The 13,262-nt window shown below is 42.7% G+C and overlaps 1 protein-coding gene across 1 annotated transcript in view; it reads left to right on the top strand.

Annotated features, from left to right (window-relative positions):
• The first annotated feature begins 1,517 nt into the window (after positions 1–1,517).
• Positions 1,518–13,262, top strand: part of LOC132836798 (cytochrome P450 2C42-like) — a 42,285-nt gene continuing 30,540 nt past the window's right edge. Inside the window, exon 1 of the mRNA XM_060856268.1 lies at positions 1,518–1,820. Coding sequence (XP_060712251.1) covers positions 1,641–1,820 — 180 coding nt within the window. The 5' untranslated portion in view covers positions 1,518–1,640. The remainder of the gene's footprint in view (positions 1,821–13,262) is intronic.

The following is a 13,262-nucleotide window of genomic DNA, read 5'->3' as shown; positions in this document are numbered from 1 at the left end:
ACATCACTTCGACTGGGACAATATATCCATCCTAGGACAAGACAGAGACACGCACAAGAATTCCTAGAAGCATGGCATTCTAAGCGGAACTCTATCAACAAACACATTGATTTGGATCCCACTTACCACCCCCGAGAAAAAGAACAGGAAATGACATCATTATGGGAAATGGCATCACCAAAGAAAATGACATCACCAACCCAAGGAAACCCAAACATATAAATAGAAAGCAGGAAACACCCCCAGCAGTGCTTCGTCCAGAGGCTCACTGAAGATATTACCTGGAATGGTAATGAAATGTCTGAAAAATGAACCTTCCAGCTCAGCGAGCAAACCTACATCCAGAACCTCAACCTGAGCTACAAATCCTCTCAAAACTCAGTAGGTTATGTTCTTTTGGAAATAGCAAGCAGCAAATAGCCAGGTCACTTTGCATCTTACCTCATGTCTACCAATGTTAGCTTCAGTCAGGAGATATGCAAAATAAGACTGCCACCTAGCAATTGCCCAGTCTGATAATGGTCATGATTGACACCAACGAGTTGGTCAGTCCCTCATTGTGTAAAAAACAATGTTGCTCTCTGGCTGTATGATTGATATGTTGTTATTATTAACAGGGTTAAATTCATATTGAGGCACCTCAGAGTGGAACATGCTGTATGGGAATAATTTGAATTTCATTGCATTTCCAGCAATCTTCAAGTCAAAATGTTTCATAGTGTCATTGTACAAATGTTATGAATAAAGTAAAAAAGCTGGGAAAAGGGGGAAACAGAAGGCTAGTGAATAGCTGCTATTATCCCTCATTTATAACATGGCTAGTTTGCTACCTATGGCACTTGGGCAAGCAATTTGGCCTTCAGTGACCCTTTGGTGGAAAAGGCAATAAAAAGGAAAGATTTGCATTTGTGTAGCACCTTTCGCAATCACAGCTAATGGTCACTGTTGTAATATAGAAAATGCAGCAGCTATTTTACCTCCAGTACACTCCCACAAACAGTGTGACAAAAATACACGCAATCTGCTTTTTTGTAATGTTATTTGAGGGGTGGGTAGTGCCCAGGACACTAGGTGTAACTCCTTTGCTCATCTTCAGAGTAGTCAAAATCTTTTACACCTATTCAAGACGGGCCGTGGTTTAAATGAAGGACCTGAGCTGAACAGCAATCTTTCAGTGGTATGTGGAATGTTAGCCTTGATTCAGGTGTTCAAGTCCTGGAGTGGGACTTGAAACACAACCCTCTGACTCAAGAGTTGAACTGGCCTCCTACTCAGTCATGCAGCATCAGCAGAATAAAGCTGATGTCAAAGACTAAGAATTGGGGCAGGAGAGGGTGAAAGTTTAATTCAGCTATTACACAAAAAATAATCAGCATGTTGCAAATTTAAGAGTCATAGCATTACTCACTGGCACAGGGCTTTGTAATTCAGGGTGCAAACTGTCTCCACCCCCAGCAGGGGAGGAGTTTTCATTCATATAAAGATGCACAGTGCATTGCAAGACAGTTGCAGATTCCTGTATGCTTGTTTAAACACAAGCTGTTCCTCAAGTAAACCACAACTGGGTCCAGAACTGAGCAAGAGCATTGAAGCTTTCAAAGGTGCGTCAAGGGCCCATTACGAACTGATCCTGGACTGCTATGGATTTTAGCACCATTGGAGTGACTCTCATTGCCTTTCTACTGACTGTGCTGCTGCTTGTGCGCTCTTGGAAGAGTAAGCTGATATACCGCAAGCTCCCCCCAGGTCCTCCCGCTCTCCCATTCCTAGGGAATGCCTTGCAGATAGACAAGAGAGCCCCTGATCAATCTCTGATGAAGGTGAGCAAACTTTATGGTAACCGTGTAACTTGTTCTGCGTTCTGTGTTTCTTATGACCTGTTTCGTACTTTGTTTGCATATTTGTATATGCGGGTGTTGGCATTCTCTTGATACCTATGTGAGGCTCACCTGTAGCAGCAGGAGCATAGGATAAAATGTACTCCACCCACCCCCCGCCACAGAGGAGAAAAATGGCTTGCCCTTGAATAGGAATGTACAGTATGGGAGGATACCATTCAGCCCATTATATCTATGTTGGGTGACAAGTCACCTCGCAGTGTATTCCCACTTCCCACAAATTGATTTTTAAAATTCTTTTTTAATATGATGTGGACGTTACTAGTATTTGTTGCCCATCCAAAATGGCCGTTAAACAGACTGGTTTGCTAGGTCCACTTCAGAGGCCAGTTAAAAATCATATGTCGGCCAGACCAGGTAAGCATGCCAAATTTCCTTCCCTGAAGGGCATGAATGATCCAGATAGATTTTTACGAAAATCAGTGTTAGTTTTAAGGTCATGCATCAACATCCAGGTGGTTCTAGGAGAAAGTGAGGACTGCAGATGCTGGAGATCAGAGTCGAGAGTGTGGTGCTGGGAGAGCACAGCAGGTCAGGCAGCATCCGAGGAGCAGGAGAATCGACGTTTCGGGCATAAGCCCTTTATCCTACTCCTCAGATGCTGCCTGACCTGCTGTGCTTTCCCAGCAACACACTCTCAACTCCAGGTGGTTCCAGTGTCAGAGAAACTTAAGAGGAGAGATTGAAGAAGTTAGGACTGTTCCCCTTGGAGAAAGAGATTTGATAGAAGTATTCAAAACCAGAGAGATTTGGACCCAGAGTGGACAGGTAAAAATTTGTGAAGGGAATGATGAATGCTGAGATTACAGGCCCCGGATAGTGACTATTCCTTTTTGTTGCAATGGAATGCAATCAGTCACATCTGGATTCCGAATGAGTCACATGTGGCTAGCTCATGGTTAATACACTGGACAACACGGTCACATCATAGTCAAGTGCTGTTACAGACAGCAATTGATAAGGAATGTTAGTCTTTTTTTCCCCAAAGGATTATGACTGGACTGGAGAATATTAGTTATGAGGAAAGATTGAACGGACTCAGGTGATTGACACAAGTAAGAAAAGGGACTTCAGGAGAGGCTTTTCGACAGAGCGAGTGGTTAGCATCTGGAATGCCCTGCCTGGGAGTGTGGTAGAGGCAGGTTCTGTTGACACATTTAAATGGGAATAAGGCTATTATCTGAAGAGGAAGAATTTTTGGAGTTACAGGGGGGCGAAGGTGGGAGAAAAGAGTGAGGTGAATTTCTCATTTGAAGAGCCAGTATTGACACAATGGGCTGCATTGCCTCCTCTGCCCTACAACACTTCCAAGTTCTTTAAATCCAAGCCCATTCAATGTTTCCTCATAATTAATATTCTCCAGTCCAGTCAACTTCCTCTGGGGAAAAAAAAAACAACATTCCTTATCAATTGCTGTCTGTAACAGCCCTTGACTATGATGTGACCGTGTTGTCCAGTGTATTAACCGTGAGCTAGCCACATGTGACTCATTCGGAATCCAAATGTGACTGATTGCATTCCATTGCAACAAAAAGGAATAGTCACTATTCTGGAGCCTGTAATCTCAGCATTCATCATTGTATGTGAACTTGTGAATGTTTGTCAGTCACATAAAATTGTTTGTTGTGAGATAAAACAGCGTGCTTTTTCATTAATCATTGTATATATTTTAGATCCTTAGAGGGACTGAGAGATGTGGTTGCTAAGCAAGCAAATATGTGCATGTTTTACCTTTGCGTCAGTGAGAGAGAGGTATTCTGTGTTAAAACTAGTCCCTACAGCTAAAATGATGTCAGCAGAACTACACCTGGCATTTATCACCTAGGGTTTATCACCTGGAACAAATCTAGAAGAGTAACTGGCAAATTAATTGAAAGATGGAAGATCCTGAGGGGACTTGACAGTATTGATGCTGAGAAGATATTTTCCTCTTGTTGGGCAGTCTAGAACCTGAAAACACAATTTAAAAATTAGGGGTCTCCCATTTATGACTCAGATGATGAGCAGAATTATTATCTCTCCGAGAATCATCACTCTGTAGAGTTCTCCTCCTTAAAGAGCAGTGGAAGTTGGAGCAATTGAATATAGGACAGCATTTGCTCAACAAGGGAATTGAGGATTATGGGGATAGGCAGGAAAGTGGAGTTGAGGGTACAATCAGATCCTATTGAATAACAGACCAGGTTTGAGGGGCCAATTGGCCTACCTTTTGACCTCTTTGCTCTCCTTACATGATTCTCTGTTATATTTTATTTTAAAATGCTCCTATGAAGCACTGGAGGGGTCTTATAACTTTAAAGCCGTTGTTTAAATGTGATGTTTTTTTAGTTACTTTGCTGCACAAAGCCACCATCAATCCCCAGAATTCCAGAAAACCTGGGGTATAGAGCCATCATCCACCCAGCAGAGCATGACACACCTTCCATGCCTCTTCTTTTCAACTTGGCATAAAAGCGCACTAGTAAAGACAGCAGGAGGAAGATATCTGAGAAGCATTGGCAAAAATATATCTGGGGTTTGCTGTACTTTGTGAGGTTCAGGTACCTGCTAATGAAGTACTCCCACCCTCACGTCCTTCTTTATTAAAGGGCACCAGCAAAGCAGGAACACTTGGCTCAGCTTTTGCTAAATAGCTTAACAAGAGTTTACTATCTTAGGCTAACAGGAAATGCTTGATGAACATACAAATCAGCAAAGTCAATGTTTACAAACGACAGGAAATTCCACCAGCAGCTAACAAATAAGTGTTTCATTGATCTTCTTGCGCCAGGTTTGTTACTTTTTCAGACTTTTTAAAAAATCTTATATCCTGGTTCTTATATGTTAATAGCGTGAATGCAGTGTCAATAGTCATGGTGTATATTGAGCGAAAGGGTTCAGGCAATGTAAGGGTGAGGTGGATTCCAACCAGCTCGTCTCAGCAAAAATAAAAACTGGGGTGTCAGACAGGAGCTGACTGCCTCTCGCTCAAATTTTCTTCAGGCCTCAGTGCTACTGTTTCCTTTCTCCATCTTCTAATTCCTTGTCCTCTCTCTTTCTCCTTACTGTTCCAGTCCCCTCTGAAGGGCATTCAGGATTGGCATGATTTAAGAGCTAACTTTCATCTCTGAAGATAAAATTACTTGATGATTCTCCCACAGTCAGATGATCACCTGTCACAACTGACCCACTTTTACAACTGAGCTGGAACATTCGCCAGCTGCTCGGCCACAGGAGCCATCACAGGAATCCCAATGTTATGAGCCACTATTGCATCCACAATAGTACACTTATGAGAAGTTGTTTTGACAAATTTTAGTGCTTCTTGGCTGAGGGGCAGTCATTCCAATTAGTTGTAGCTCCTGCTTCCTCTGTTAAAACTGAATAACTGAACAGATCAAACATGTATACACCCTCATCAACATAACTTTAAGCCAAATAAAGAATTCACCTTCAAATGATTGCAAAACAGATGGCTTACAATGTCTATGTGCAGCCAAGAGTACTTTTATTGAAATGTTGTCTGCCTTGAAATTCCAGCATGAATTGTTGTGGATTCAGAAAGGTAGGGGAATGAAGGGTATTGAGTATAAGAGCTGGCAGGTCAAGTTAAAATTGGACAAGACTTTGGTTCAGCCGCATTTAGATTACGGTGTACAGTTCTGGTCACCACATTACCAAAAGGATGTGGACGCTTTGGAGAGGGTGCAGAGAAGGTTTTCAAGGATGTTGCCTGGTATGGAAGGTGCTAGCTATGAAGAGAGGTTGAGTAGGTTAGGATTGTTTTCATTAGAAAAAAGGAGATTGAAGGGGGACCTGATTGAGGTTTACAAAATCATGAAGGGTATAGACAGGGTGGATGGAGATAAGCTTTTCCCAGGGTGAGAGATTCAATAATGAGAGGTCACGCATTCAAGGTGAGAGGTGAAAAGTTTAAGGGGGATACACACGGAAAGTACTTTACACAGAGGGTGGTAAGTGCCTGGAACGTGTTGCCAGCAGAGTTGGAGAGGCATGCACGGTAGATTTATTTAAGGTGTGTCTGGACAGATGCATGAGTAGGTGGGGAGCAGAGAGATACAGATCCTTAGGAATTGGGCGATAGGTTTAGACAGTGGATTTGGATCAGCTCAGGCTTGGAGGGCCGAAGGGCCTGTTCCTGGGCTGTAAAGTTTTTTTTTCTTTGTTCTTTCTTTGAGGGCTGGGGGTGGTGGTGCTGTTGCATCAAAACATCAATTATGGTAAAATCCGATGTTGTGGTAGGTTTGGTCCAAATGGCCATGGAATCAGTTCTAATGAATAAACCATCAGACTTTCCGCAGTGGTATATTTAAATTTTCCTGACTGGATATACCCATTCTCACAATATATTAAGATGCATCAGCAACAGGGAAATATCTACCCCATAAACTGAGATGTTAGACACTTTGGAAGATCCAGAAGATGAGCAGAGAGTAAGGCAAGAGCTGATGGAGGTAGGAAGAGATAGAGGAGAGAAGAAAGAGTAAGACATGATTGGGAAAGAAGAAAAAAGAAGAAGATAGAACAGAGTGAAGGAAAGAAAGATGACTCATAACATTAAAATCAGTAGGCACAGGGAGCAAAGGAAGAGATGGATTGAGAAAGATGTTGACAACGAGGAAAGAGAAAAGGAAAAGAGAAAGGGGTCGGTTAAAAACAGAACACTGGAAGGTCTTCTGAGGAAAGGCTGAGGGGTGACTTAATTAAGACATATAAGATAATAAAGGGGGTTAGATAGGGTGAGAGCCTTCTTCCTCGGCTGGTGATGGCTAGCATGAGGGGATGTAGCTTTAAGTTGAGGGGTGACAGATATAGGACAGATGTCAGAGGTAGTTTCTTTACTCAAAGAGTAGTAGGGGTAAGGAATGCCCTGCCTGCAATAGTAGTAGACTCGCCAACTTTAAAGGTATTTAAATGGTCTTTGGATAAACATATGAATGAAAATGGAATAGTGTAGCATAGATGGGCTTCAGATTGGTTTCACAGGTCGGCACAACATTGAGGACTGAAGGGCCTGTACTGCACTGTAATGTTCTATGTTCTATGTTCTAAAAGGTAGAAAGAAAGAGAGCACATCCATTATGTCGATGTCTTTCACACCCTTAGGATGTGTTCCAGCCAGTCATTTATGTTTGGTGTTTGATAAGGTAGAAAAGGTAAGATTAGCAAAGCAAGATGCCAGAAGCATGAATAAATGATTAACAAAATGTTGTTACTGAGAGATTCCATTCTCTATTTTCACTCAGATATTAGCTGAAATTAATATAGATTTAGTGACAGCTTTCAATGGGGATTCAGATAAATACTTGAAGGAGAATATTTTCAGAGATATGGCGAAAAACCACTGGAATTGAGACTAATCAGTAACAGTCTCAGTGACAGACAATAAGCAGAATAGTTTCCTTCTACACTCCGTCATTCAACAATTGGTATGACTTTCTGATTTCAAACATTAAACCTCAAATTGTCTCAATGACTGCCTCACAACGGTTGCAACATCTGAGGATTTTGAGAGTCATGCATTTACAGTCCCTGCAATAAATGATTATTTGTTTTCCTGAACAAATATTATTTATCCTGAGCATCTGGTGGGACTTTTCCACTGTATAAACTGAAAACTCCCTGGTGGTTTTCAGATGGACCCCAGCTGTTTTTTTTAAATATTACAAATGATCAAATAACAACCAAAGGTTTTGGACAAAAGAGATCCGTTGAAGAAAAACTGCCATTTGGATAAATAGATTTATATTTATTAAATTCTACAGACAACACATTGGTGACACACAAACTGATTTGAAATAGCAGGAGCAGATGAGGTGTGTTGTGGGTGAGGGTGAGGGGTGCGTGTGGATGTCAGCTCACATCTGACAAAAACTAGAACCAGTTCTGTTGGAGATTATGTTGCACTAACAATTTTGTTTAAACTTCATGCGGGCTGCTTTACAGAACGTGGGAAAAGTCCTAAATGCCCTGGAATTGAGTGCATTACTAGGCCACTTGAGAGCTGTTAAGAGTCTAATTGCTCTGAGTCTTGAGTCAGCTATAGGCAGATCTGATAAGGACAGCAGCTTTCCTTCTCTACAAAACACGAGTTGATCAGATTAGTTTAATCAGTCACTATTACTGAGAGAAGCTTCCAATTTCAAAGCTATTATAATAATGATTAATCCTTCCAAGTAATAAGGGAAGGGCTCTTCTGGTGCTGTGGTAGTCTGGACCAGAAACTCTGGATACAAGTCCTGAGTTGTCAAAGCAAGTTGATTTTATAAAACAAAGTCCCAGGTGCTGAGGTGAGATTTGAAATCATGCCCAAGATCATTAGCTTGGCCTCATGATTATTTGTTCAGTAACATTACCACTAGACTAACATTACCCATACCAAGAGCTAGCAAAGGTTGTTAGAGGCAAAAGTGAGGACTACAGTTGCTGGAAAACAGAGTTTAGATCAGAGTGGTGCTGGAAAAGCACAGCAGATCAGGCAGCATCCGAGGAGCAGGAAAATCGATGTTTCGCGCAAAAGCCCTTCATCAGGAATAGAGGCAGGAAGCCTCCAGGGTGGAGAGATAAATGGGGGGTGTTCATACAATAATTAAAGGTCCAGGTCTAAAAAGTGTTTTCCAACAGTGGGAAAGGGTACTTGGATCCTCCTTCCTTGTACATACCTATGGTTATCAGTGGAGAAGGAGGAGGTGTGTGGGCGCTCCACTCACCATCAACGTCTACAGCTCCTGAACCCGCAGCCTTCAGGTCTTCATTTGTGCATGACATAGCCCCCTTGTCATGACTCATGTTTATGATCCCAGATAGGGTTCAAACTCAATGGCTGCCCTTCTGGTCAGCCTCTGAAGTGCTTCCCTGGAGCCAGCTTCTTTGGGAAATAAACCACCTCAGCATGTTTGTATGCCCAGTAGAGCAGAGGAATCAGCTTACCTCCAGTCTCTCCGTAGTCCAATAGCAGAATGACAATCATTGTCTCGACTCAGGGAGGAAGAAAGGCCAGTTGAGTGGAGTCCAGAAGATCATCATGAGTAAAAGTGCAAAGAATTAGGGTGAGATAGGAAAGAAATTAAATGAATCCTTTATACATAACTATTGCTAGGTTAAAGAACAACTGCAAACCCTGTCAAATTCTAAGCTAAACAGCTTACATCTCCCCATCTACCAAATCACCCAGGAAGATTGAAGATTGACACAGCAGAAAATGCGCAAAATTTGGATATTGAGAAATTACACTCAATGTAGCAGGACAAAATCTGTCTCCATAAGCTATTGGAGCAGAAATGGCCATTTGGCCAATCAGGTCTGTTCTGCCATGGCTTGTATGTTTCTCAGCCCCATTCTCTTGCATTCTCCCTGCAACAGTCGATCCCTTTACCAATCAAGAATTTGTCTATCTCTGTCTTAAATGCACTCAACGACTTGGTCGCCACAACCTTTTGTGGCAATGAGTTCCACAGACCCATCAATCCCGAGCTGGAAAAGTTCCCCTTCAGTTCTAAAGGTTCGTCCCTTCATTCTAAGGCTGGACCTTAGGGTCCTACCATCTCCTACTGGTGGAAACATCTTCTCTATGTCCACTCCATCCAGGCCTTTGAGCATTCTGCAAGTTTCAGTGAGGACCTCCCTCATCCTCCTAAACTCCATCTGAGTTGAAGACCCAGAGTCCTCAACCACAGCTCAAATGACAAGTCCTTCATTCCCAGGATAATTCTTATCATCTTCTCCTCTGGATTCCTTTCAAGGCCAACACCTCATTCCTTAGGCAAGGGGCCCAAAACTGCTAACAATATTCTACATGTGATCTTCCCATTGTCTAATACAGCCTCAGTCCCTGCTATTAATATCTCACTCTCTCGAAATGAATGCTAATGTATTCAACTAACTAGGACTCCCAAGTCCCTTTGTTTTTCAGACTACCAAAGCCTTTCCTCATCTGGAATTATCTATGCCTCTGTTCCTATTGCCGATATACATAATCTCATACTTTCCTACATTGTATTCCATCTGCTCCTTATTTGCCCACATAGAGTGCCCTGCCTTATCAACATGCTTGAGATGTGTTGATCTGTTAGTAACATCAGCCTCAGTTCTTTTGTCCAGATTGTTAATGTCTAATGTGAATAGTTAGGATTCCAAAAACTGACTCCTCCGGAACTCCACTAGTCACTGGCTGCCATCCTGAAAAAGACCCCTTTACCCCCACTCTCTGCCTTCTGCCAGACAGCCTATCCTCTATCCATGCCCAGTATCTTGCCCCTAATACCATGGACTCTTATCTTATTTCGCAGTATCCTGTGTGAGACCTTGTCAGAGACCTTCTGGAAATCCAAATGGATCATGTCCATTGATCTCCCTAGTCTGACTTGCTCATTACCTCCTTAAAAACATGTAACAGGTTGGTCAGGCATGATCTCTCCTTGCCAAGGCCAGGCTGACTCTGCCCTATTTACCATGCACTTCCAAGTACTCTGCAATCTTATCCTTAATAATATAATCTTATATTATTAGGCTTCAAATGATGATTGCTCCATCTTGGCAATGCTTGTAAACTTGACAAAGTTAATCTTGTATTCAGAGCCCATACTCAGAGTTTTCTATGCCTCATTTGGAAACTCCACCATGGACTAAAGGTGACAGTGAACCTGACACCCCAGGAACATTCCAGACTCAAATAGCTCCACACTGCCTTCACTCCTCACAACTGGTACAGCACTAAGGTGCATAGGGCCCAGTGTCACTTTTGGCCCATGATGGACTTTAATGGGGAGGAAATGGCTTAGTAGTATTATCGCTGGACTGTTAATCCAGAGACCCCGGTCATGCTCTGGGGACCTGGGTTCAAATCCTGCCACGGCAAATGGTGGAATTTGAATTCAACAAAAAAAAATCTGGAATTAAGAGCTTAACAATGACCATGAATCCATTGTCAATTGTTGGAAAAGCCCCAGGTTCATTAATGTCCTTCAGGGAAGGAAACTGCCATCCTTACCTGGTCTGGCCTATATGTGACTCCAGACCCACAGCAATGTATTTAACTCTTAACTGCCCTCTGGGCAATTAGGGATGGGCAATAAATACTGAACTAGACAGTGAAATCCCATGAATGAACCTTTTAAAAAAAGGAGGCTTTAGTTGCCATCTTCCATAAGTCAGTTTCATTAGATTAGATTACTTACAGTGTGGAAACAGGCCCTTCGGCCCAACAAGTCCACACCGACCCGCCGAAGCGCAACCCACCCATACCCCTACATTTACCCCTTACCTAACACTATGGGCAATTTAGCATGGCCAATTCACCTGACCCGCACATCTTTGGACTGTGGGAGGAAACCGGAGCACCCGGAGGAAACCCACGCAGACACGGGGAGAATGTGCAAACTCCACACAATCAGTCGCCTGAGTCGGGAATTGAACCCGGGTCTCAGGCGCTGTGAGGCAGCAGTACTAACCACTGTGCCACCGTGCCACCCACAGTTGGTTGGTTGGATGGCTGGTTTGTAATGCTGAATGACGGGTCAGTTTGGTTGGTTGGATGGCTGGTTTGTAATGCTGAATGACACCTTGTAATAGGCAAGAAGGCCCTGCCTTATCAACCTGCCTGAGATTGTTAATCTGAAAAAGCAACCTTTCGTCCCAGGGACTATGGCAACATTTACTTCCATTAAAGGTGGAGATACAGAGGTTTAGGGAGGTAAAGTGGAGCATGTAAGACATATTTGATTGTGCTTGCTAGCAATAAAACTGTGGGAAGTGAACTTACCCACAAATAGTGGTTGTGTTGTTGCAAGAGCCCAGAGACAGTATGTTCTTGCTGAGGTGAAGGGTAAGGCTGGTAGGTGTAGGGAATGCTCGATGACTAGAGAAATTGAGGTTTTGGTCAAGAGTAATGAGAAAACACTTGTCAGGTATTGACATGAGAGCTTGAGAATCCCTAGAAGAATATAAAGGCAGTAGAAGTATACTTTAGAAGGAACTCAGGAGGGCCAAAAGGGGGCATGAGATAGCTGTGACAAATAGGGTTAAGGAAAATCCAAAGGGATTCAACAAATACGTTCAGGACAAAAGAGTAACTAGGGAGAGAATAGGGCCCCTTAAAGATCGTCCATATGTAGAAGTGCAGGAGATAGGGAGATACTAAACGAGTATTTTGCATCAGTGTTTACTGTGGGTAAGGACATGGAAGGTAGAGAATGTGGGGAAATGAATAGTAACATCTTGAGAAATCTCTATATTACAGAGGAGGAAATGCTGGACGTGTTAAAATGCATAAAGGTGGATAAATCCCTGGGACATGATCAGATGTAGCCGAGAACACCGTGGGAAACTAGGGAAGTGATTGCTGAGCCTAATGTTGAGATATTTGTACCATGGATAGCTACAGGTGAGGTACTATAAGACTGGAGGTTGGCTAACGTGGTGCCACTATTTAAGAAAGTTGGTAAGGAAACACCAGGGAACTATAGACCAGTAAGCCTGACATCGGTGATAGGCAGGTTGTTGGAGGGAATCCTGAGGGGCAGGATGCACATGTATTTGGAAAGACAAGGACTGATTAGGGATAGTAAACATGGCTTTGTGCTTGGAAAATCGTGTCTCACTAACTTGATTGAGATTTTTGAAGAAGTAACAAAGAGGATTGATGAGGGTAGAGCGGTGGATGTGAGCTGTATGAACTTCAGTAAGGTATTCGACAAAGTTACTCATAGTAGACTAATTAGCATGTTTTGATCACATGGAATACAGGGAAAACTAGCCATTTGGATACAGAACTGGAAGGTAGAAGACAGAGGGTGATGGTGGAGGGCTGTCTTTCAGCTTGGAGGCCTGTGACCTGTGGAGTTTCACAAGGATCGGAGCTGGGTCCACTACTTTTCATCATTTATTTAAATAATTTGGATGTGAACATAGGAGTTATGGTTAGCAAGTTTGCAGATGACACCAAAATTGGAGGTTTAGTGGACAGCGAAGAAGGTTACCTCAGAGTACAAAGGGATCTTGATCAGATGGGCCAATAGGCTGAGGAGTGGCAGATGGAGTTGAATTTAGATAAATGTGCGATGCTGCATTTTAGAAAGGCAAATCAGGGCAGGACCTGTACACATAATGGTAAGGTCCTGGAGTGTTACTGAACAAAGAGATTTTGGAGTGCACGTTTATAGTTCATTGACTGTGGAGTCAAAGGTAGACAGGATAGTGAAGAAAGCATTTGATATGTTTGCCTTTATTGGTCAGAGAATTGAGTATAAGAGTTGAGAGGTTATGTTGCGGCTACACAGAACACTGATTAGGTCACTTTTGGAATATTGCATTCAATCCTGGTCTCCCTGCTGTAGGAAGAATGTTGTTGAATTTGAAACGGTTCAG

Source organism: Hemiscyllium ocellatum, chromosome 47 (genome assembly GCF_020745735.1).
Source record: "Hemiscyllium ocellatum isolate sHemOce1 chromosome 47, sHemOce1.pat.X.cur, whole genome shotgun sequence".
Taxonomy (NCBI): Eukaryota; Metazoa; Chordata; class Chondrichthyes; order Orectolobiformes; family Hemiscylliidae; genus Hemiscyllium; species Hemiscyllium ocellatum.
This window is presented reverse-complemented; position numbering and strand designations above follow the sequence as displayed.